Source organism: Elephas maximus, chromosome 19 (assembly GCF_024166365.1).
Source record: "Elephas maximus indicus isolate mEleMax1 chromosome 19, mEleMax1 primary haplotype, whole genome shotgun sequence".
NCBI classification, from domain to species: Eukaryota; Metazoa; Chordata; class Mammalia; order Proboscidea; family Elephantidae; genus Elephas; species Elephas maximus.
In genome coordinates, this window is record NC_064837.1 from 49,431,603 (window position 1) to 49,454,756 (window position 23,154).

General features: G+C 52.5%; 2 protein-coding genes across 7 annotated transcripts in view; both read left to right on the forward strand.

Moving 5' to 3' along the window:
* ATP6V0A1 (ATPase H+ transporting V0 subunit a1) overlaps nt 1-10,338 on the forward strand; it is a 53,248-nt gene extending 42,910 nt beyond the window's left edge. For all 4 annotated transcript variants that reach the window (XM_049859527.1, XM_049859524.1, XM_049859526.1 and 1 more), the window contains 3 exons: nt 1,928-2,045; nt 2,354-2,525; nt 8,946-10,338. In XM_049859527.1, the coding sequence (XP_049715484.1) occupies nt 1,928-2,045; nt 2,354-2,525; nt 8,946-9,039 (384 nt within the window). In that variant the 3' untranslated portion in view covers nt 9,040-10,338. The remainder of the gene's footprint in view (nt 1-1,927; nt 2,046-2,353; nt 2,526-8,945) is intronic.
* Nucleotides 10,339-15,287: 4,949 nt separating this feature from the next.
* On the forward strand, nt 15,288-23,077 carry NAGLU (N-acetyl-alpha-glucosaminidase). Of its 3 annotated transcripts, XM_049860744.1 has the most exons (8): nt 15,288-15,736; nt 16,644-16,791; nt 17,723-17,869; nt 18,042-18,127; nt 19,368-19,624; nt 21,500-22,212; nt 22,507-22,639; nt 22,752-23,077. In XM_049860744.1, the coding sequence occupies exons 1-8, from the start codon at nt 15,351-15,353 to the stop codon at nt 22,859-22,861; spliced, it is 1,980 nt and encodes a 659-aa protein (XP_049716701.1). In that variant the 5' UTR covers nt 15,288-15,350; the 3' UTR covers nt 22,862-23,077. The 3 variants fall into 3 exon arrangements, with proteins under 3 accessions (XP_049716701.1, XP_049716699.1, XP_049716700.1); XM_049860742.1 differs by having other exon boundaries at nt 21,500-22,639; XM_049860743.1 differs by having other exon boundaries at nt 21,500-22,843.
* The last annotated feature ends 77 nt before the right edge of the window (nt 23,078-23,154 follow it).

Consider the following 23,154-nt stretch of genomic DNA (forward strand, 5'->3'; position numbering starts at 1 on the left):
AGATGGGCTGGTTTGTGGAGCAGAGAGGGTAGAAGCCAGGGTACAGGAGGGTAAGGAGTGGATGGCTGGTGAGGAAGCCAAGGTAGAGAGTGTAGACACGGAGTTCACAGAGATTCAAGGTCAGAGTCATAGCTGCCATAGATTGGGCACATAGTGAGTGGCAGACCCCTTCTCTGTGCCTGGCTGTATTTCTCATTTAATTCTCACCTCGGAGGTAGGTACCGTTATTCTCCCCATTGTGTAGATGAGACAGCTTGCTCAGAGTTACAAAGGTTAAGTTGGGAATGAGGGAGAGAAGAAAGTGAAGGTAATGCCTCAAAGGGAAGCTTCTTCCCTCCTCTCATTTCCTCTTTTTTAATGGGAGAAGCTTGAGGTAGAGTAAAATGCTGGAAGAGCCTGGTAGGATCAGTTGAACAGCCAGTTTTCACTGAGCTCTTCACCGTAAAGGCTTCACTCCCTAGAGCTGGGGACTTTTCCTTCCTTGAGTAGAGACTTCGAGGTGGCAGCTAGCAGTGGTGGGAAAAGATTCTTAACAGCACTGTTGGGATTGAGGTTTTTCAGTGTAACTAGGAGATTTGAAGAGTCTATTCCAGGAGAAGAGTCAGAAGTACGCTGTGTGTGGATAGAGGCGAGGGAAAATGAGGTGTTCACCCAGAGATGGTGCATTGGAGCTGGCGCCTCTCTCCCCGGCCACACCCCTACAGCCCAGGCTGTCGTGGCCTCAGCGGTGCAGGCCCTTTCTCATGTCCTGCCCTTTTGGATTTCCCAAGGCATTTTTTTTGAGAGTCACGTGAGTCTTGAAAGAAACTGTGGTGGAAAATAGACTCTGCCCTTGGCCCTTTGAGGTCCTGACTGAGAAGGAGGGTTCAGGAGGATAGGGAGGCCAGCTGTGCCCACCCTGTGTGCACAAGCTTCCAGGATTCTGATCTAGCTCTGTGGGAAGGAGCCCCAAGGAATGGAGCCACCTGCTGTTCTTCAGTGGGCAATTGATTGTTCCACCCGGGATCTGGACCGTGACACCCCTGGAGAAGCACCTGGTGCTTCTATAGCTGCCGAGTTGCTTTCCATTCAGGCTAGTATTCACCCCTGACTCTGCTTGGAGCTGTCTTAAAAGCGAACTCCCGAGAGCTTATTCCTGCCCTACCCCTTTTCTCTGGAAATAACTGTTGGTGTTGAAAGGAAAATAAAGGAATAAAGGGAGGGTGAGGAAAACAGAATCAGGAGATGCTGTATTTGACCTTAATGAAATATCCATGTAGGAAATTGTGAAACTTTTGCAAAAATTTCCTTGTCCAATCCTTTCAGAAGTCATAAAGAAAAAGGAGATGATGTTGCTCTCAAAAGCCTGTAAAAATAAAAAGTGGCCGTAGAGGTTTAGGGTTCCTCCAGGCACTTTCTAACCTGACGTCTGTCTCCTGAGGCGCAGTCTGGGTCAGTCCCTTCCCGCTTTCGATGGACTGTTCAGTGCAGGGGTGCTTCCTCGCCAGCACCCATAAGGTGGGAATCAGCTAGAGCAGGGTCCGCCAGCAAGTCCTTGTGGTACCAGGTCCAGACAGTCATTTTCTCTGCTGAGTGCTCTACCTCAGCAGGCAGTCCACAGCCTAACAGGGAGAAGAAACAAACGTGCTGAGAAAATCTAATCAAGATATAGTTCATTAAAATGAAGTATACTGAGGGAAGTGGGGGTGTCCAGGTTGGGGACTAATGCAGGCAGGATTCTGAGGAAGGCTGAAGTCACCTGAGTTGTACAGTGGGTGTTGAGTTCAGCACCGGTGCCCCTGGCCTCTGGGCCAGGAGAAGGGCGGTGGCCCACCTTTGCTCAGGCAGCTACTAACGGCAGCGCTCAGGCTCAGGCTCAGTGTGCTGAGGCTTCTAGCACATTCCCCGCCTCTCCTCTTATCTTCTCTCTGATTTCCTCCCACAACAGTTTGACTTTGGGGACACCATGGTCCACCAGGCCATCCACACCATCGAATACTGCCTGGGCTGCATCTCCAACACTGCCTCCTACCTGCGACTCTGGGCCCTCAGCCTTGCTCATGCACGTGAGTACAGTTCTCCCAGACCGAGAACCATGGGCATCCCCTTCTCCAGGATCAAATAGAGTGGAATTACATAAAAGTTCTGGAATTCTTCAAGCTCTTGAATCCAGGAAGCATGGTGTCTCAGATGAGGGGTCAGCACTTTCGCCAGGTTAGCTACCCATAGTGGTCCCACTAAGGGTGCAGGAAGCCAAGGTACAGAAAACCTTGCAAATGAGGCATGGCAGAGCCAAACACAAGGCGCAGAGCCAAACACAAGGCCCACAGCCGCCTCTTGCCAAGCTGATATTGTGTGTCTCCTTGTTCCCCAGAGCTGTCTGAGGTGCTTTGGACCATGGTGATCCACATCGGCCTGAGCGTGAAGAGCTTGGCAGGAGGTTTGGCGCTGTTCTTTATCTTCACCGCCTTTGCCACCCTGACTGTGGCCATCCTCCTGATCATGGAGGGCCTTTCAGCCTTCCTCCACGCACTACGGTTACACTGGTGAGCTGCGGGGGCAGGGCCAGGGGTGTGTCCTTAGCTACACTGAGAGGGTGGCTTCTCTCCTGTTCAGGATCCCAGTCTCTTCACTGGGAAGGGAGGGGTGTCCAACCAGGCAGGAAGTGCTTGCTTTCTCATCACTGCCACCGAGGACCCCCTTAGTAGTGAACATCAGAAAAGCACGGCTCCCTTTGGAAGTGAGCTCGGCTCCTCACAGCCTCCAGGGAGAGGTCTCTGGCCGGTGTTGTCAGGTTACCTCTCCCTGCCTTGAGAATTCTCAGAGCTATTAATTGTGTTTTAAAAGAGCCTTCTGAGGTTTGGGCATTTTCATTTATTTGGGGGTTTGTTTTTTGGTTTTTCTTTTTGCCCTGGTGTGTAACTTTCTCCTGTCTTCAGAGTAATGAAAGCAGCTCTAAAAATAAATTCTGAGTCCATAAAAGTGCTAGAACACACTGCCCGCCAGCTATGCCGTCTTCGTTCTGCCTTGTGCCAGTGGTCTTTTGGCAAGGACCCCTGGAAGCTCTGTTGTGTGGTGAGGGAATTCCTGGTTCTGTAGTGTATAGCTCAGTACACTAAAGCAGCTTCTTCAGAAGGGCAGGTTTTGTGTGTGTGTTTGTTGTATTTAACATTGTAGCCCTTAAAAGGAGCCCTGGTGGTGCAGTGGTTAAGCACTTGGCTGCTAACCTTAAGGTTAGTGGTTCAAACCCACCAGTCACTTTGCAGGAGAGAGATGTGGCAGCCTGCTTCCAAAAAGATTTACAGCCTTGGGGGGTGTGCTGTCACATTATAGGGATTGCAGCTAGGGTCACATAACAATGTGTATATAAATTTTTGTATGAGAAATTAACTTGAGTTGTAAACGTTCACCTAAAGCACAATAAAGAAATGAAAAAAATTTATAGCCTTGGTTACCCTATGAGGCAGTTCTGCTCTGTCCTGTAGGGTCACTATGAGCTGGAATTGACTCAACAGCAGTGTGTTTTTCGGTAGCTCTCAATGGCCTTGCGTGGAGACAGCCCAGTCCCAGGGGGTGAGAGAGCTGGGTGACTCTGTGACTTCAGACTAGGGTTGCCAGATTTACCAAATAAAAATACAAGATGCCCAGTTAAATTTTAATTTCAGATAAACAATGAATACTTTTTCAAGTACAAAATATGTCCCAAATGTTGTATGGGACATACTTAACACTAAAAACTGGGCCACCTGTATTTTATCTGGCACCCCTGCCTCAAACAGGTCATTCTTTGGGTCTCCATTTTCTCTTCTGTGTTGTGAGTCTTCCTCTTTTTGGGGTCTCTGGAAGCTCTGGACCCTCTTCCCAGGGAAATACACACACTCTTGCAAGCTTGGGAGATGGTAAACTCACTGGTCTCACCTTAGGAAGCCCTGGACTAGGTGATCTTTGTGGGATGAATCATCTGAAGGCCAGTAGAGGATTTTGAATATCTCCTTCTATTAGTTGCCCAAATCTGAAGGAAAATCCAGAGTCTCACTCTGGGAAAACTCATCCCCACTGGGCAAAAGTTGTCTTCCCCTTATCTTTGATTTTTCTCCTGGTTGGGTTACAGCTGAGCCACCTCAAAAACTCAGCTGTTTGTTATTCTAAATTACAGAGGGGAAAAGTGAGACAAGTAAGGGCGAGAACCTCTGGGACTTACTCTTCCCTGAAAAGCTCCTTTAGAAGAACCAGCCCTGCTGCCTGCGCCGTGGACACCCAACACTGCTTTCTCTGTCCTGGCTTTCCCCCTCCTCGCCCCCTTCCTCCCCACCAGTTCTTTTGTTTAATGTAGAGCCAGCGAGTTTAGGAGTGGTGCGTGCTTCAGCCTGCTGGCGTGCTATGCTCTTCTCAGCTTATCAGGTCCTCTCTCCCCAGCACACTTCCTCAGCCACTTGGTGTGAGGGAACGTCTGAGTAACCAGCCTGTGGTGACTCACTTTTTCTTGCCTTCTTGGCTTCCTTCCTCTCCTGCTCACTTCTCTGTCTCTGAGCCCCTGGGCTGAGGGAACAAGTTACCTCCCCATTTTGCTTCCAGCCCAAGAGGGTTACTTCCTCTCTGGACAAGAACTGTCAGGCAGATCCGTGAGCAAGGGACATGAGGACACAAGGGAAGTCACCTGGGCCTGGGCCTAATCTCCAGAGTTTAGGGCTTGCCCCATTGTACAAGTCCCGAGTGAGCTGAGGCAGTTTTGGATGTCATGTTTTCTTGCCAGAAGGATTACTTTTCCTTCAGGCTCACCTGTGGACTTCGAGTGAAGATGTCTTCATGAGTCCTCACGGGCCGAGGGAGAGATGAGTGACGGGAGAGCAGGCTTCAGGGTTGGACCCACCTGGCTCCCTGGCTCAGAATCTAGCTCTGCCGGCACAGAACCAGCCGAGCAAAGCACTTACCTCTCAGCCTCACTCTCTTGTTTGAAAAAAGAGGATAATATCCATGTGATAAAGTGTTTCTGATTAAATATTAAATAATGCACGTACCAAGTGTCTGCCATGCTGCGTGGGCACATCATAAACGGGTGTTGGAATGCCCTGGAGAGAGGGTACCTGGCTGTGGCCCCCTAGGAAGAAACTGCTTCTAGCCAGCGTGGAGAGAAGGGGAGAGCCCGTGCGGAGGCACGTGGTAGTGCTCAGTGTCCCTTGGATTTGCAGGGAACAGGCTTGCCATACATGCTGTACTGTTTTTTTTCCTGATAGTATAAGTAGTGAGTTTTTTTTTTCTTCTAAGGGGAAAAAATGCGAAGCCCTCCTTGTGAAACTTCTAGAATCCAGTCGTTAGAGGGTGGCCACCTGTGGTATGTTGAGGCGACTCTACCCCAGCCCTGAAAAAGCAGTGAATGAAATTGGTGCTTGTGCACCCCCTCCTGGCCAAGTGTGGGTGTGCTTCCCGGATTCTTGGGTCTTCTGACTAGAGCCAGGACTGCAGGAGGAGTTCTGAGCCGTGGCCATCTTGTGAGGGGTGGCAACAGCTGTCCTGCTGAAAATGGCTGCAGGAAATATTGCTGCTATTTTTCCTGGCATCCAGCCTGGGCATCTCCCTACCTCTCACTAGCCCTGGCGTGGAGCTGGGATTTCCTGGTTCTGATGCAAGGGCTGCCCCGTTACATGTGTCCTGGGTCTCTTCAGTGGGAACAAGAAGAAAATTATTTGATTTGACAGCAAATATAAACCACTAATCTGAGATTCATACAGAAGAGTCATAAGTAGGTGGATGAAATATTTGAAACTATAGGTTAATGTGCTAATCGGCTAATTCTGTCTTCTACTGAGTTGTGTCTTTCTTTTCCTCCCACCTACCACGTGAAGTGTGCTTGGCTTTCTTGGCTACCATATATTAGACAGGCTTGCTCTATTATAAGGGGCATGAGGCAGAGATGACAGTTTGTAGTTAGAGCTATAGGCACCAAACGGATTTAACACAGAAAGACCGTCATCCTGTAGCCTGCCTTCAAAGGAGCCCGGTCCCTGGTTATCTAGCAGATGTAGATGCGTGCAGGTGTGTACACGGGCACACTCACAGCCCTGTGGTTAAAGGGACAGAATTAGGGGCCAGTTTGCTATAGGGAATGCAGTGGTGCCACAGCACGACAGCGTGGGAGCGTGAAGGGAGTGGCTGCCCCAGAAAAAGTGAGAGCCCCTGAAACATAGTCCCAGGCTGACATCATCACCCTGCCATTTGGGCCACCTGACAGATGTGTGTTCCAGGCTCTGAACTGCTCAGAGAGAGGCAGAAAGGGCCAGAAAAGCCACTCAGCACAGACTCCTCTATCCAAAAGTGCCTCTTCTCCATCACAACCCCACCAGGAAGGGGAAGAGGCCCCAGAACTCCTTCCTCTATCACCCACTCAAGGAAATGAAGTTTCCTATTACGTGGGTATATTATGTGCCAGGAGCGGTCACTCTGTGGTCCCCAATTAGTCCCTCTGGGTCACTGAACGACATTTGCCAAGTGCTAGAGCTGGATGGGTGACAGAGAAACTCATCTGACTTCCTGAGGCTCCCTTCACAACTGCTGATGCATAGAGGTGTGTGACAGAGCCCCGGAGGCCCCCTGAGCAGACCAATGTAGCATGCCCCTGAGGAAGGCAGAACTCCCTGGTGGCCAGCAGGCCCTACTCCGCCCTGGCAGAGAACTTCGTGTTTGTACTCTATTAGGAAGCACACACTTCCCTGGCTGGGGGAAGGAGAAGGTGGGGAAGATGACAGGGAAATGGCTTTCCAGCTTTGTACTTGGAGGTTGAGGGCATCTGGGAAGGAAAGTGAGGTCAGAGTGACCCCGAGATAGACCCACTGAGACTCTGACCTTGAGCAGCAGCTGGTGGGTGAGGTGTTATCAGGTGGGTGTCAGGAGACCTGCTTATCACCTTCCACAGTCCTGTGGGCAGAATGCCCTCATGGGAGGCACATGTCTCCCTTCTCTACTGGGACCCTGCTGTGTGCATGAGGCACACAGAGGGGTGCCATAAGAAGCGTGGTGATGCCATGGGCATCTGAAAAAAGAGCTTCCACTCAGCCAGGTTGGATTTAGAATTGTTTGTGTGATGGGTCACCCAGATGGTCAGGGTTCTGGATACCTCATTGGGATGGGGGTGGGGGAATCATGACTCACCATGGCTAGGATTTACCCCTAGGTCATGGGCTGAGACCCTAAGGTGGCTTGTCCAGTGTCTAGGTCTATATTGTTGAATGAAAAGGAGACATGAAAATCTATATTTGATTGTTCAGAAATACCCATGCCATATAGGAACACAGTGTACTCAACGTGAAGAATTTAGACCCAATAGAAAACTGCCCCTGTCCCCCACCCTACTCCCCAGAGTGGTCTCGGTAGCTGGAACAGATAGAAGGACTTCTTAGGGGTGTTAGGACCTCAAGGTGGGGCAGAGGGGAGGGGGAAGGAATCAGGTCACAGTTTTGAATTGCTCTTGCCAGGAATACTATGAATAGCTTTATTTCGAAGCTCCCTCACACATGCCCTGTCCCACTCCCTTGTCCTGGACCCTGTTTTCCGTGGGTGAGGTCGGCCCAAGCACTAATGGAAACCTTCCAGGGCCTGAGAAGCTTTGGGACCTTGGCCCAGCCCTGGCGGAATGTGGGGTGGGGAGAAAGCAGCCTGTCCTTGCTCCCACACAAATTCTGCTGCTCCCCCCCGGGGTGGAACTGGCAGCTCTGCCACCCAGTGTACTCAGCCAGCAGCATGGGACTGAAGGGGCAGCTGAGGACCTCTTGGTACCACTGGTGGACAGGCCTCATGATCCATGGGCCCCAGGCCACTTCCCACCACCTTTAACTCCTCTCTTCTGGGCTTGAACTGTGGAAGCCCCTGCTGAGGGCCGAAGGGGACAAGGAGACTGAAGAGCTGACAGCTCCTGAAAGCTTTTGCCGTACATGGCCCATTACCTGAAGCCTGTCATAGCTCCGCCCTGACTGTTCTTCGGGGGTTATGGTACCCCCAGGTCACACAGCACAAGTGGAAACTATTCTTCAGAGCAGCTTTCCTTGGCTTTTTCATCCCCTGAATCACGCATTTTTCTGCCCATATTTGGTGGCGTTTTGGTTGCTGGCGGCCCTCCAAGGTGCATGTGCAAGGGAAGCCCAGCCAAGCAGCTTCGCTCTCGCTCTGCTCATGGGAGTGAGGGCTTCTCCCTGCCCCTCAGCGTCCCAAAGGCCCCAAGGAGACTCCAGGCATGGATGCTGAACTGCCTGGGAAGGGAGTTAAGGTTCTATTTTTCCTTTTAGTCCCCAAGAGAAGAATTCTTTCTCTCAGATGTTTTTGTGGTTGGAGAGTATTTTTTTCCATTGCTTTGAGAAGACTTCCCTTCCTAGCTCACCCCCCCGCCCCGCCCCCTTCGTAGGAATTTCCTCCACTAAATCGAGTCCACCAGTCACTTGCAGCCCCTCCTCCTCTCCCCGCCTTCCAGAAAAGAAACAACAAAAACACAATGGTGTTTGGCCAGTTTTCCCAGGGTCTCTCACGGTGGGCCAACACTCCAGGGCGGCCCTCAGAGGTCTGCTCTGTGAGCCACTGGCCAGAAAGGGGAGCTTGGGGAAGGTTTCTAGGTCAGCTGCAGATTAGGAGTATATTCCTAGGAAATTCTAGAAAAAAATCAGAGCAAAGGGATGAATATTCTTCGTTATTATTAGAGATTTAAGCCAATTTAGCTTTTTTGCACATGGCCGGCTCTGGAGTGTATTGCATAAACACACCCTGCTCAGCAGGACAAAGCAAGAGCAGGACCTGAGGACAGACCAATTTATTCATACGTGCAACTCATGCTGGGGCCAGGTCCTCGGCTTAAAAAACCTGAGTCTGTGTGCCATGCGAAGTGGGCTGAAGGGAGGCTTAGGGTGAGGCGGGGCATCTTTCTGGCCCTGTTGTGAAGTCCCAGAAGGTTTCTGTGAAATGACTTTCCTCTTCCCTCTCCCCAGGGTCGAGTTCCAGAATAAATTCTACAGCGGGACCGGTTTCAAGTTCCTGCCCTTCTCCTTCGAGCACATTCGGGAAGGGAGGTTTGAGGAGTGAGCCCCTCATGGGGCTGGGGTGCCCCAGGCCGCCCTCCCTGCCACCACACTCCCTGCCTCCCCACGGCGATTAGTGGTGCTCCTGTTGCCTGCTGGTGGGATCCCTGGGCACCAGAGCATGTGTGTCATCCCTGACACCCTCTCCCAGCCGGCTGTGAGTCACTTAGAACCCGCTCTACCTGGGTCTCCCTGCGCCACCCCTAGCTTTGTGTGTAGTGAGTTTCTAGAGAGAAGCTGGGCTTTGGCTGGCACTCAGCCACCCACTGGGCACCAGCTCTGTCTCCCCAGCCTTCAGCCAGCCAGAGAGACCCTTCTCCGTCCCCTAGTGGTACCCCATTTTGTGTGTTCACACTCATGTGAATTCTTTGCGTCAGAGTGCTTGTTAATCAGGCATTCAGCTGGACCCAGCCGGGCCATCATGGTGACTTCTCCCTGCCACCCCCAAAGTCCCAAGATATTCAGCACCACCTTCCTCCCCCCTCCTCACACTCATACTCTCTCCTCCTCCCTCCCAGCTTTCTCTGAGAGTGGCCCAGAACAGGTCCTGGATGGCTGCTTAGCACACAGTGCTCCCTCCCTTTGGTTGGCTGCTTTTTTTCTCTTGCTACCCCAGGCTTTGAACAGGCCCAGCTCACACGTGTGCTTTCTAGAGGGAGGGTTCAGATTGATACTCTTTTCCTGATGGAGACCCTGAGACCCTCCTCACCCCCAATCATGATGTCTTAAGAGTACAGGGCTGCTGTCATCAGGGTGATCTCTCTGCAGCCTGCTCTGCCCACCAGTCCCCCTCTGTTGCGAGACTGGTGTCCTGGGCAGGGCAGGTCAGCATCATTGACAGCTGCTGGTTGGAGACGGCTAGCCAGGCCACCCTGCCCCAGGGGCCGGTGGTAAGCACCTGCAAGGGGTCCCTCCCCTGCCACCCCCATACTGGGGTGTTGAGCTTAGGCCCTTTAATCATGTGTTAGTGCAGCAGCCCTGGGCTGCTCTGACTAAATTGATCCCCACCGCCTTCAGTGACAGTTCCCAGAGTTTCCAGGCCGAGGTTCTTCCCTCCCTGCTCACTTGGCTCTTAAACGCAGGCTGAGCCGGCCTCGCTTCCCGTGCTCAGTGCTGAGGTGATGTCCCTGTGCTGTGACCTGACTCAGACCTTATGCAGAGCCCCATCCTCTCTTACCCCTGTGGTTTACTTGATGATCTTTCCCTGTTTACAGCGGGGTTTGAAGCAGATTCTTCGTCAGGGAACCCTGCTCAAGGTCCTTCTGTACAGACATTCCTGTGCTGAATAAAGTGTGTTTGACTCCACTGGGAAGGCTGCCTGTCTTTGTGCCCACAGCCCTCGACGTCAAACCGTCAGTGCCAACCTGCCCTGCCCAGGAATTGCTCCCACAACTTGGGGTCAGTGCAGAAGTGGTGAGGGCACTGGTGTCCCTAGAGCCCAGCGGGTACCCCACACCCTCCACCTCCCTTCTCCAACTTTCCTGCTTTTCATTCTGATCAAAGGCCACAGCTGTGGTGGCCCTGGCTAGGCAGTTAGTTTGTGAAATTCTCACCTTATCTCAAGTTTCGCAGGTGCCTTCCCACTCCCATGAGCCAAGGCAGCTTTGCAGATGCTACCCGTGGGGTGGGGGTGGGGGTGGGGGAAGGGAGGACCAGGCCATCTGCCCACCACCCCCTCCAGGGCTCGTGGCCAGGCTATTTTGAGCCCTAATGCCTTTGGCTTTGGTGTAGAGTGGAGGCTCAGCGTGGATTCCTCAGGGCAGCTGGAGAATGTGAGATGCTGAGGTAGGCAGGAGTCTGGAGAGCCAGCTGATAGTTCAGGGAGGGCACCATCTCCCCTCCTAACTTCACTGTGTAAGCCACACATTCTTTCTCAGTGCCCTCCCTCTTTATTCCTCCCTCCTGGGCCCTCCTGGGTGGGCTGTGCAGGAATGTGACAGGCAGGCTAGCAATTGCTCCTCCGGGAGGGCCCAGGAGGGCCAGGGTACCCTGTGCGTTTCATGTTTCTCATCCCCACTAGCCTCAAACCCTCAGACCTCCGCCCCCCCCCACCCTCCCACAGTGCCTCCTGCACTAGGATGCCTCCACCCCTAGGATCCTCAGAAAGTTTAGAGTGGAAATGCCAGTCAATGAGCACTTGTAGCCTCTGCTCTGTGATTGACTCGAATGGAATAGGACTGTGAGTCCAGAAATAAACACTAACATTTTTTGTTAATCAGTTTTCAACAAAGGGGCCAAGATAGTTCAATGGGGTAACAGTCTTTTCAACAAATGGTGCTGGTACAACTGGGTATCCACATAGAAAAGAATGAATTCAGACCCCTACCTCACACTATATTAAAAGAAAAAGTGGATCATAGACCTAAATGAAAGAGCTAAAACTCTTAGAGGAAGTCAGGAGTAAATCTTCATGACCTCAGGTTAGACAATGATTTCTTAGATATAACACCAAAAGCACAAGCCATAAAAGAGAATATAAAAGTTGGACTTCATCAAAATTAAAAATTTTTGTACTTCAAGGGACAGCATCAAGAAAGTAAAAAGACAACACGATTAATGTAATAGGTGTCACTGAATTGTACATGTAAAAAATGTGTTGTGTATTTTTACCACCAAAAAAAAGTGAAAAAACAACTTACATACTGGGAGAAAATATTTGCAAATCATGTGTCTAATAAAAGATTTATATCTAGAATATGCATATTCATCGTCCAGCTTGAATGAATAAAGAAGACCAAAGAAGAATTGATGCATTTGAACTATGGTGTTGGTGAAGAATATTGGAATTACCATGGACTGCCAGAAGAACAAACAAATCTGCCTTGGAAGAAGTACAGCCAGAATGCTCCTTAGAACGGAGGATGGCAAGACTTCGTCTCACATACTTTGGACATGTTATCAGGAGGGACTGGTCCCTGGAGAAGGGACATCATGCTTGGTAAAGTAAAGGGTCAGTGAAAAAGAGGAAGACCCTAAACAAGATGATTGACACAGTGGCTGCAACTGTGGACTCAGATATAGCAAGGATTGTGAGGATGGCGCAGGACCGGGCAGTGTTTCATTCTGTTGTGTGTAGGGGCGCTAAGATTCAGAACCGACTCGACAGCACCTAACAACGACATCTAGAATATATAAAGAGCTCTTATAACTCAATAATAAAAAGACAACTCAGTTTTAAAATCGGCAAAGAATTTGAATAGATATTTTTCCAAAGAAGATATATGAATAGCCAGTAAGCACATGAAAAGATGCTTACTATCAGTCATTAGGGAAGTGCAGATCAAAATTACAATGAGCTACCACTTCACACTGACTGAAGTGGATATAATCTGAAAGACAGTTATAGTTGGTGAGAATGTGGGGAAACTGGAGCCCCATTCACTGCTGGTGGGAATGTAAAATGATGCAGCTGCTTTGGAAAGCAATCCGGCAGTTCCTTAAAATGTTAAACATAGAGCTACCGGAAACCAAACTGGGTGTGGCAGAGTTGACTCCGACTGGGCAGTCACATGCATTGCAGAGTAGAACTGCTCCCTAGGGTTTTTTGGCTATAATTTAACTGATCCATTGCTCCTGTTTTTCAGGGACCTGCCTCTACCCTTAGGATCCCTGGCGGCGCAGTGGTTAAGCACTTGGCTGCTAACAGAAAGGTCAGCAATTTGAACTCACCAGCCACTCTGGAGGAGAAGTGGCATCTGCTTCCGTAAAGATTTATACCCTCCGAAACCCTATGGGACAGTTCTTCTCTGTCCTAAGGGGTCGCTATGAGTCGGAATTGACTCAGCAGCAATGGGTTTGGTTTGGGGTTTGCCTCTACCGTTATCCCCTTCTTGTGGAATCCTGCATCTCGACATCTGAGTTTGTCTGTGCCTCTGTCATGAGGAACGCCCCTCATCTTGAGGTCCTGGAATCATTGTGAGAGAGGATGCTCAGCTGGGGGAGTGCCACCCTTCATAGAGATAGGGGGCAATTCCATCACCACTTTCAAGACCCCACCCTCTGTTCTCTTCTTCACTGGAGGCCCTGTGTGGGACTGTGCCTCTTTCTGTTCCTGGGTGGAGGGGCCATTGAAGCTTATAGCCTGCAGCAATCCTCATCCCCTCAGGTCCAGGAGTGACCTGCCTACCTCCCCAGCTCCTCTACCTCCCCAAGCCACGTCTAGGTGTGGGCTGCTCCCTGGTGGCCAGACAGGGAAGAACCACTCTGCCTCACAGGAAAGGGAGGGTTGAGGTCCTAGCTGGGCTGTGAGAGGTCCTAGCTAGGTTGGCCCCAAGCAATTCTGGGGGTGTTCTGGGGTGCATAGGCAGAGAGGCTGGCCAGGAGCAATAGACGAGATGGGGAGCAGAGAGCCCAGCCAACTTGTTTCACACACAGTAATTGAGAACAGTAAGTTGTATACACATGGTAAAAGGATCAAACAGTACAAAAGACCCTATTACAAAAGTTACTCTTCCTCCCACCCCAGAATCCGTACAGGCAACCACTGTTTACATAGGTTTAAAAAAAAAAAAAAACACAAGCAGAAGTATATTTCACTCACTAGTTTGACCTATTTTTTAAATTTAATACAGCCTGCAGAACATTCCAACTCAACACAAATATATCTTCCCCGCTCTTTTTTTTTAGCAAATGTTTGACATTTGCTAGAGATGCGCTTTGATTTCTTCATCCAGCCCCTTACTGTCCTCAAAGAGTGCCCAGCCTGATGGGGAAGATGACAAATGGGTTTAGCTCCTGCCCCGGTGTACCCTTTTTCTCCCCTACCCCCACTGGCGTCCCCAACCTGCTACCCCTGCCAGCAACCCCCCTCTCACCACTCCAGATGAATTCAGACCCACAGAGAGGCACTCTGAGCCTGAAGGTAGACCCACAACCTAATCCCCCTACCCGTGTGTTCCCTGAGATCAGAAATCCTGGTAAAACTGATGGCCTAGGTGGAGGAGAAACTGACCAATCTCACCTGGAGGCGGACTGCGGTGGTGCTGGGGCCTGGGGGCCCACAGCTGCAAGCTATAGCCCCATAAGGGCACATCTCCCTGGGCGGCTTTGAAATTACTCCCTGGGAGAGACAGAACCTCCAGATTCTGGGAACAGGGTGGGAGCAGGGCCCACACCTCCAGCAAGAACTGCTTGGTGAGCTGGGACCAAGGTAGGGGGCACTGCAGCTGGGGTCCTTAGCTGCAGGCAGGTGGAGGAGGACCAGGGCAAGCTCAGTGGACTCCCATATTCTCTTTCAGTCCAGCCTCTGGATTCTCTGGACTAGACAACCCCCTTGTCACTCCTTCCCTATCCCCAAGCTTCTGTGTTAGATCTGGCAATCTGGAAAAATCTACACTTGCCTCCAGAAGGACTCAGAATCCTTTTAGGAAGGGCAGTCTTTCTACAGACTGCTCCACCTAGACCCCTCACACAGCCCCCTCAGCCCCTCTGCTCACATGGGCAGCCTGAAAGTTGCCAGAACTCTGATCTGGGAGTTAGGAGTCCCAGGTTCTAGTCCCAGTGGTTATTGATCTTGTCCAAGTCCCTTCCTTAGTTTCCCAATCTGTAAAATGACCTGCTACTGCTTCCTTTAAGGATGAGAGGGACAGACCTTAACATGGTCCACCAGGCCCTGCCCACTCAGCCGAGGCTCACCACCCATCCCTCCAGCCTTGTGACCTTTTAGTTCCTCAAATCCGCTAAGCTCTTTACCTTCCAGGGGTTCATATATGCATTTTCTCTGCCTGGAATCCTTTTCTCCTCCTTCCTCTCCTAGCCTAATCATCCTTAGGACTAATCATCCTTTAAGTTTCAGCTTAAATATCACTTCATTTTGGAAGCCTCAGGCTGGTACCTTTGTACTTCTTCACAGTATCACAAGTATAGAGCAGAATTTTATAAAAAGTATTTGGTTTCTAGGTCTGCCCCAGATAGGGATAGTGGGGACTTTGTATCCCGTTTATCAGTTGCCCGGTAGCTATGGCAGGACCTGGTACAAAATAAACTCCAAATAAATATTTATTGGATGGTTGCGTAGATGGAAAGCGATTTGCATGTGAAAGCGCGTTATACCGGAAGGCGTTTTGCGAAGGACAGTGGGTCCCACCCGGCTGTGGTTTGATTGTAACTGGGGTCACATGCTCTCCGGCCTCCTGCGGTCAGAAGACACACTGGGCGCGCAGCCTGGGACCCGGAAGCCGGTCTCCCCGCGGCTGACCTTTCAGGGCCACGTGGCCTGAAGCCTGCAGCTGATTGGACAAGGGCCGCCCCGCCCCCTGGTCCCGAGCCCCGAGCTGGTCTCCGACCCGACCCGCGACAGGCTGAGACCGCCAGGCCATGGAGGCGGTGACAGTGGTTGCGGCTCTGGGCTTCCTGCTCCTGGCCGGGGCGGGGGGCTCGGCCGGGGACGAGGCCCGGGAGGCGGCGGCCGTGCAGGCCCTCCTGGCTCGGCTGCTGGGGCCCGGGCCGGCGGCTGACTTCTCGGTGTCGGTGGAGCGCTCCCTGGCGGCCGAGTCCGGCCTGGACACCTACCGCCTGAGCGGCGGCGGCGCCGGGGCGCGTGTGCGGGTGGCCGGCTCCACCGGCGTGGCCGCCGCGGCGGGGCTGCACCGCTACCTGCGCGACTTCTGCGGCTGCCACGTGGCCTGGTCCGGCTCCCAGCTGGGCCTACCGCGGCCGCTGCCTGCCGTGCCGGAGGAGCTGACCGAGGCCACGCCCAACAGGTACCGGGTCCCGGCCCCGGTCTCCCGGACCGCTCCGCAGCCTAGGTGCTCCCCTGGTGCAGCTGCCTCCCGCTGCCGGCCCCGGGGCCCCCAGCCAGTAGCCGAAGTCCCGCCCCGCATCAGCACTAGGCTGGTCGCTACAGAAACGAGTAAGACTGGCAAGGAAACGCTGGGTTTTGGAGTACAAGAACTGGCTTCAACTCTCAGCTTTCCCTCCTGCAAGCTGTGTGTCCTTGAGCAAGTCACTTGGCCTCTTGGAACCTCAGTTGGCTCATCTGAGAAACGGAAATAATGAAATCCACCATGCAGTGTGGGCTGTGAGGAGTTGCGGGACAATGGGGGTAGAATTTGTGGTGCATAATTGGTGATCAGCACATTTTATTCCCTTCCTTCCAGCACCCTCCCGGTGAAGACATTTACTGAGGAACCACGCCCACCCTCACAGGCTTCTGTTCTAGCACTTGCCACACTGTGTGGAGGTGATCCCTCTCCCCATTAGACTGTGTGGGAGGAAGCCCCCTTCCAGACAGGGACCACCTTGGCCATATAGCATTTATCACAGTGCATGGCACAGAGTAGGGGCTCTGGAAGAGTCGAATGAAAATAGAAGAGGCTCACATAAACATCTATGATGCTAGAGGGCCCTGAAGGAGCGCTGGGGCAGGAGGGCAGGTACCTCAGAATCTCAGGTAGGAGTAGTTCCACCTGGGGTGGATCCCAGAGTAAAGCAGAAAAAAAAAAAAGCAGAGGAGGGGCCATATTTGGAATCTCACCTCACTAGGCTAGACATTGGTCAGGGCTCATTCCAGGGCCTCCCTCTGGGCTTTTCCAGGACTCTGCACCCTCAGGGTGGAGGGCATCCTATCTGGCCTCAGGGACACACCCCATCTCATGCCCCTGCCCGCAGGTACCGCTATTACCAGAACGTGTGCACACAAAGCTACTCCTTCGTGTGGTGGGACTGGGCCCGCTGGGAGCGGGAGATCGACTGGATGGCGCTGAACGGCATCAACCTGGCGCTGGCTTGGAGCGGCCAAGAGGCCATCTGGCAGCGGGTGTGTGCCCACTTGGCCCCTCCGGTCTCCTGCCCACTGCACCAGCTTGCCGGCTACAGGGGCCACCCCATATATCCCCACCTGCCCTGGGCCAACATAGTGTCAGTTACACAGAATAAGGGCTCAAGAAGCATTTGTGCGGTACACGATGGCTCCAGCCCTCTGGATACAGGCTTCCGCTCCTGAGACAAATATGTATTGAGCACTTACTGTGTGCTAGACCCCAGTCCCCTAATATATAGAGTTTATGAAGCTGAGGTTCCTCTGCCTCCCTACACCCCACATCCAGTTAGTCATCTGACCCTATGGATCCTACAGCATTACCAGCTCTTGATCTGCCTCATCCTGGCCATCCTTATTCACTGCCTCAGTTCAGGCTCTTTCCCCTGTCCCTGGATTCCCTCAGCAGCCTCAGGACAGGGCTGCTGGCATGCCAATTTTTATCAGACTGTTGTTTCTGAAGTGCAGGTCTGGTAGTGACCTTCTGCTGTAAAGCCTCACTCAGTAGCTCTCCTTTACCTTCAGGCTGGGCCCAGGCTGGCCACTTGGCAGCCTCTGTGACCTTGGCCCTAAAGTCCTCCCTGGGCTCTGGCTGTGCGGGGGACTGTTTAAGCTCCCCAAAGAGCCATTATCACCCATCTATCTGGACAATCTTACTCTACAAAGCCTTCTGATACTCCCTCTCCGGTTTGGGGAAAGCCCCAATGTGTCTCACCACCTCACTTACATGACGAGTGTGACACATTAGTGAACTCACCTGTTCACAGGTCTCCTGGATTGCAAGCTCCTTGTAGTCAGGGCTTACTTTCTATGTGTCTTTGTAGCCCTAGTACCCAGCAGAGAATAGATGAGTGAACATTTGTTGAATGAATGAATGACTTGGTGAGTAGGGATGAACGTATTGCTATGTTTGCGTTTCATCTCTCCTCAGGTGTACCTGGCTTTGGGCCTGACTCAGTCAGAGATCGACGAGTACTTCACTGGTCCCGCCTTCCTGGCCTGGGGTCGCATGGGCAACCTGCACAGCTGGGGTGGGCCCCTGCCCCGCTCCTGGCACCTCAAGCAGCTTTACCTACAGGTAAAAGGACGGGGAAGGGAAAGGGCAGAAGAGGGAACAGGACAGTCATGAGTCTGCCCGGCCTCAGGGTTCTTAACTGGACCATGGCTGCTCTGTGGCGCTGGGTGCTAGAGGGGCCCCCAGCTGTCAGACCAGCAGTGCCCCTCACCAGCGCTCCCTCCCACCCTCCCAGCATCGAATCCTGGACCGGATGCGCTCATTCGGCATGATCCCGGTGCTGCCTGCATTCGCAGGGCACGTCCCCAAGGCTGTCACCAGGTAAGGTCCCTCTCACCCCCACCCAGCTCAGAGAGGGAAATTTTTGCCCTGAGGTACATAATTTATAGAAAAATGTAAGCTCTGGAATTAGGCCTAGGTTTAATTCCTGGCCCTGCTACTGGCTAGCTGTGTGATCTTGGACAGACTACGTGACTGTGCCTCAGTTTTCACACATATAAAATGGGGATCCTTACCTACTTTGCTGCAAGGGCTTGAAATTATATACACGTACATTCGCCTAAGGCATCCTGGCGTTCAACAGTTAAGTGCTCAGCTGCTAACTGAAAAGTTGGAGGTTTCAACCCGTCCAGCAGCTCCTCAGGAGAAAGATCTGGCAATCTGTTCCCGTAAAGATTACAACCTAGAAAACCCTATGGAGTAGTTCTGCTCTGTCACATGGGGCCACGACGAGCAACAGCTAGGCGGCACTGAACAACAATACATTCACCTGGCAGCTCTTATTAGCAGTAGGGAGGTACTCTGGTGGCCTCTGTCCCTCCTCTCTCTCTACTACCCACCCATCCTACCTCTGGCTGGGAAAATTCTTCGAGGCCCAACGGAGGCCTCCCCTCCTTCAGGAAGCCTTCCCAGCACCCCAGTGTTGGTCACCACTTCCTTCAGGCCCCCAAGCACCTTGTTCCCACCACTCTCAGAGCACTTAGCACAGCTTGTGGCCTCACTTGCTACCCTTTGCCTCCCCCGCTGGGCTGCAAGAGCCTCATTCATCCATTAAGTGGATGTTTTGTTGCACTAGGGCTGCTAGACCAAGCTCTGTGCTGGGCCCTGAGGAAGTAGTGACTAAGGTGCACCGAATCCCTGCCCCCGATGGGACACATTGGCAGAGGGTGACAATACAGTGATCAGGGTATGCATAGATGTGGGCCCACCCTTGACATCTCCTCTGTCAGGGCCATTCCTCCCGGGGAAGAGGGGTCAGAAAGACCCAGAGCAGAGCAGGGTTGAGCCAGGTCTTGAAACATGAGTGTTGCTTATTTAGGCCACATACACAAATAGGTGCAACTTACTTGTTGACGAGGAATAAGCAGGTAGATAAACAGAGAGTGGGGAGGAGAGGCCTCCAGGCACAGTACACAGCATGTGCAAAGGCTTAGAGGCCTGAGACCAAGATGTGGTCCAGGAACTGTAGGTCAGTAAGTCAGTGAGGCTGGCGAGGGGGTTATGGGCCAAGATGAGCACATGTCAGCCTTCAGTAAATGTCTGGGCTGTCACCCCCCACTAGGGTGTTCCCTCAGGTCAATGTCACCCAGATGGGCAGCTGGGGACACTTCAACTGCTCCTACTCCTGCTCCTTCCTCCTGGCTCCAGGGGACCCAATGTTCCCCATCATTGGGAGCCTCTTCCTGCGGGAGCTGACCACAGAGTTTGGCACGGACCACATCTACGGGGCTGACACTTTCAACGAGATGCAGCCCCCCTCCTCAGAGCCCTCCTACCTCGCCGCGGCCACTGCTGCTGTCTATGAGGCCATGATCACAGGTATGGCGCTGGGGACGGGGGGAAAGGAAACTCATGGGATCATCAGGGAGATGGGGTGGCAAAGGTCAGTGGGGATGAGAGGAGGGACTGGGAATAAAAAGACCTCACTGTGACACCCAGCACTTTACAGTTTTCAAAGCACTTGTACACACACATCGTCTCATTTAAGCACATGGTGGCTGAAGAGTGCGAACTCTAGAGCCAAATCACCCGGGCACAGAGCCTGGCACTGAGTTACCACCTACCTTCTCAGTATGTCAGTTGCTTCATCTCTAAAATGGGGCTACCTTGTAGGTAAAATGATGCCTGGCCCAGAGTAAACACTAAGTGTTGGCTATCGAAAATATTTTATTTGGTGTCGACCTGGGTGCTGAGGTAGATAATGCAGGCCAGAGGTTAGAGGGTGTGCTCAAAACTAGTAGGTAATGGGAACCCAGTGCTCCTTCCTGCCACTTACATCCAAGGGACAGAGGTGGTCAGGTCAGGAGTGGCTTCCTGGAAAGGTCTCTGTGTCAGCCAGGCAGGGAGCAGATTAGCTCAGGCTCCCTGGAGCGACCTTATCCACGACCAGCAGGTCAGATATGCAAATTCTTAGGCACTTGCTAGACTTGCAGAATCAGAGTGTCTGGTGCTAGAGCCCAGGAATCCGTGTTTTATCAAGACCTCTGGGTAACTCTGATGCTGCATAAAGTTTGATAAACGCTATCAAAAGAGGCCTGGTGGTGCAATACTTAAGCACTAAATTGCTAACTGAAAGTTGGAGGTTCAAACCTACCCAGTGTCTCCACTGGAGAAAGACCCGGCAATCTGCTCCTGTAAAGATTACAGCCTAGAAAACCCTATAGGGCAATTCTACTCTGTCACTTGGGGTCGCTAGGAGTCAAAATCAATTCGACAGCACCCAAGAACAACAAAATTCTGGAGCTCCCAGCAGGGGGGAGGAGAGGATATGTGTGATGGAATGCCCTGTTGGGGGGCAGGGGGAGAGAGTGTGAGTAGATAGAACAAATCCCTACTTTTTATATCTCTGTTCAGTTCTGACACTAGCCACCCACATATCACTTCTTTCTCTGACCCCTGCCACTCAGAGCAAGGTCAGCTCTCACAAGTTAAAAGGACACGGTACTTGAGACTGATAGGCAGGTGCCAGCCACAAATTCGGCTTCTGACCTACTGACTACAAATTCAGGATTTTCCCCACTCCCCTTTCAGGATGCCAGGAGCAAGCTCGGGAGGCAGCCCTGGGCTCCCTCACTTCTGACCTGCTGGCTCCCACTAGTCCTTTGGGTTTGATAATTCCCTGGAACAACTCACAGAATTTACGGAAAGTGCTGTACTTAGAGTTTACAGTTTTATTACAGCAAAAATGGATACAAGTGAAGAGACGCATAGGGCGAGGTCTGGGAGGGTTCCCAACTCAGATCTTCCATGTGTCAGAAAGTGATGCACTACCCTCCCAGGTGGCTTTCATCAACCAGGAAACCATGGAGCTTCCAAGTCCAGAGCTTTTATCTGGAAGTCTCATTACGTAATGCAAATTCCAACCCCTCTCCCCGATATCACTAGGTGGTCATCAGGTCTTTCTGGTATGGCCAGCCCTAACCGTAGAGTCACCTCATTCCCTCATCTATCCTGTTAGTTAGGTGTAGTCTGGAGTCCTTATTGAAGACACACAAACTGCAAGATTTTTAAAAGAGATTATCTCTTAGAAACTGAGGACAAAGACCAAATTCTTTGGGTAAAGTTAAATTCTAAACCCCACAGAGTGCCTTGTGGTAGAAAGAACTATTTATCTTATCTGAAGAATGGGGGGAATGTTCCCCAGCCCTCTCTCCTCTCATCACCCCTCTTCTCTGGTCCCCCTTCCCCCCACAGTGGACCCTGACGCTGTGTGGCTGCTCCAAGGCTGGCTCTTCCAGCACCAGCCCCAGTTCTGGGGGCCTGCCCAGGTGGGGGCTGTGCTGGGGGCTGTTCCTCGTGGCCACCTCCTGGTTCTCGACCTGTTTGCTGAGACCCAGCCTGTGTACATCCGCACGGCCTCCTTCCAGGGCCAGCCCTTCATCTGGTGCATGCTGCATAACTTCGGGGGCAACCATGGCCTGTTCGGGACCCTGGAGACTGTGAACCAAGGCCCTGCAGCCGCTCGCCTCTTCCCCAACTCCACCATGGTGGGCACAGGCATGGCCCCTGAGGGCATTGGCCAGAACGAAGTGGTTTATGCCCTGATGGCTGAGCTGGGCTGGCGGAAGGACCCAGTACCAGATTTGGGGGCCTGGGTGGCCAGCTTTGCTGCCCGGCGGTATGGGGGCATCCACCAGGATGCAGAGACAGCATGGAGGCTCCTGCTCAGGAGTGTCTACAACTGCTCCGGCGAGTCCTGCAGTGGGCACAATCGCAGCCCGCTGGTCAAGCGGCCATCTCTACAGATGAATACCACTGTCTGGTACAACCGATCAGATGTATTTGAGGCCTGGCGGCTGCTGCTAGCAACTACTCCAGCCCTGGCTGCCAGCCCGGCCTTCCGCTATGATCTGCTGGACGTGACTCGCCAGGCAGCCCAGGAGCTGGTCAGCTTTTACTACGGAGAGGTGAGGACCGCCTACCTCAACAAGGAGCTGGTTCACTTGTTGAGGGCTGGAGGTGTCCTGGCCTACGAGCTTCTGCCAGCACTAGACGAGGTGCTGGCTAGTGACAGCCGCTTCCTGCTGGGCAGCTGGCTGGAGCAGGCCAGGGTGGCAGCGGTCAGTGAGGCCGAGGCCCATTTCTTTGAGCAGAACAGCCGCTACCAGCTGACCCTTTGGGGACCAGTGGGTAACATCCTAGACTATGCCAACAAGCAGCTGGCAGGACTGGTGTCTGACTACTATACCCCCCGCTGGCAGCTCTTTGTGGGGGCGTTGGTTGAGAGCCTGGTCCAGGATGTCCCCTTCCAACAGCGTCAGTTTGACGAGAATGTCTTCCAGCTGGAGCAGGCCTTCGTCCTTAACACGCGGAGGTATCCCACCCAACCAAAAGGTGACACTGTGGACTTGGCTAAGAGGCTGTTTCTCAAATATTACCCCCGGTGGGTGGCTGGCTCCTTGTGACAGGTTAACCACCCTTGGGTCATGTCCTCCCCAAACTCCAGGCCAGAGCAGGTTCCTGGGGCCTGGAGCTGGACAAGCGTCACCAGAGGTTCCCAGGCCTAAGAGAAGGAGCCCAAGGCCTGCTGGTAGGGTCAGGTATGGGGGAGTCTAAAGGGAGGTGAGCCACCTTCCACCATCATTCTAAATTTGGGGTCAAAGTACAGTTTTCTATGAAATCAATAAACTGATGAATCAGCCCTGGCCTGTCTGTCAGAATGAGTGGGTCATTACCATGATGCCTGGGAGGACTCAGCTTCAGCATGGACCCAGGTGTGGGGCCGGTCTGCCTACCACCATCACTAGCCTCAACTTCCCCAGTTTTAATACTAACCCCTGACCTTTGGATTGAGCATCCCCTTCCAAAGCATTTACTTTTGCCCCCCCCAACCCCACCCCATGGCAAAC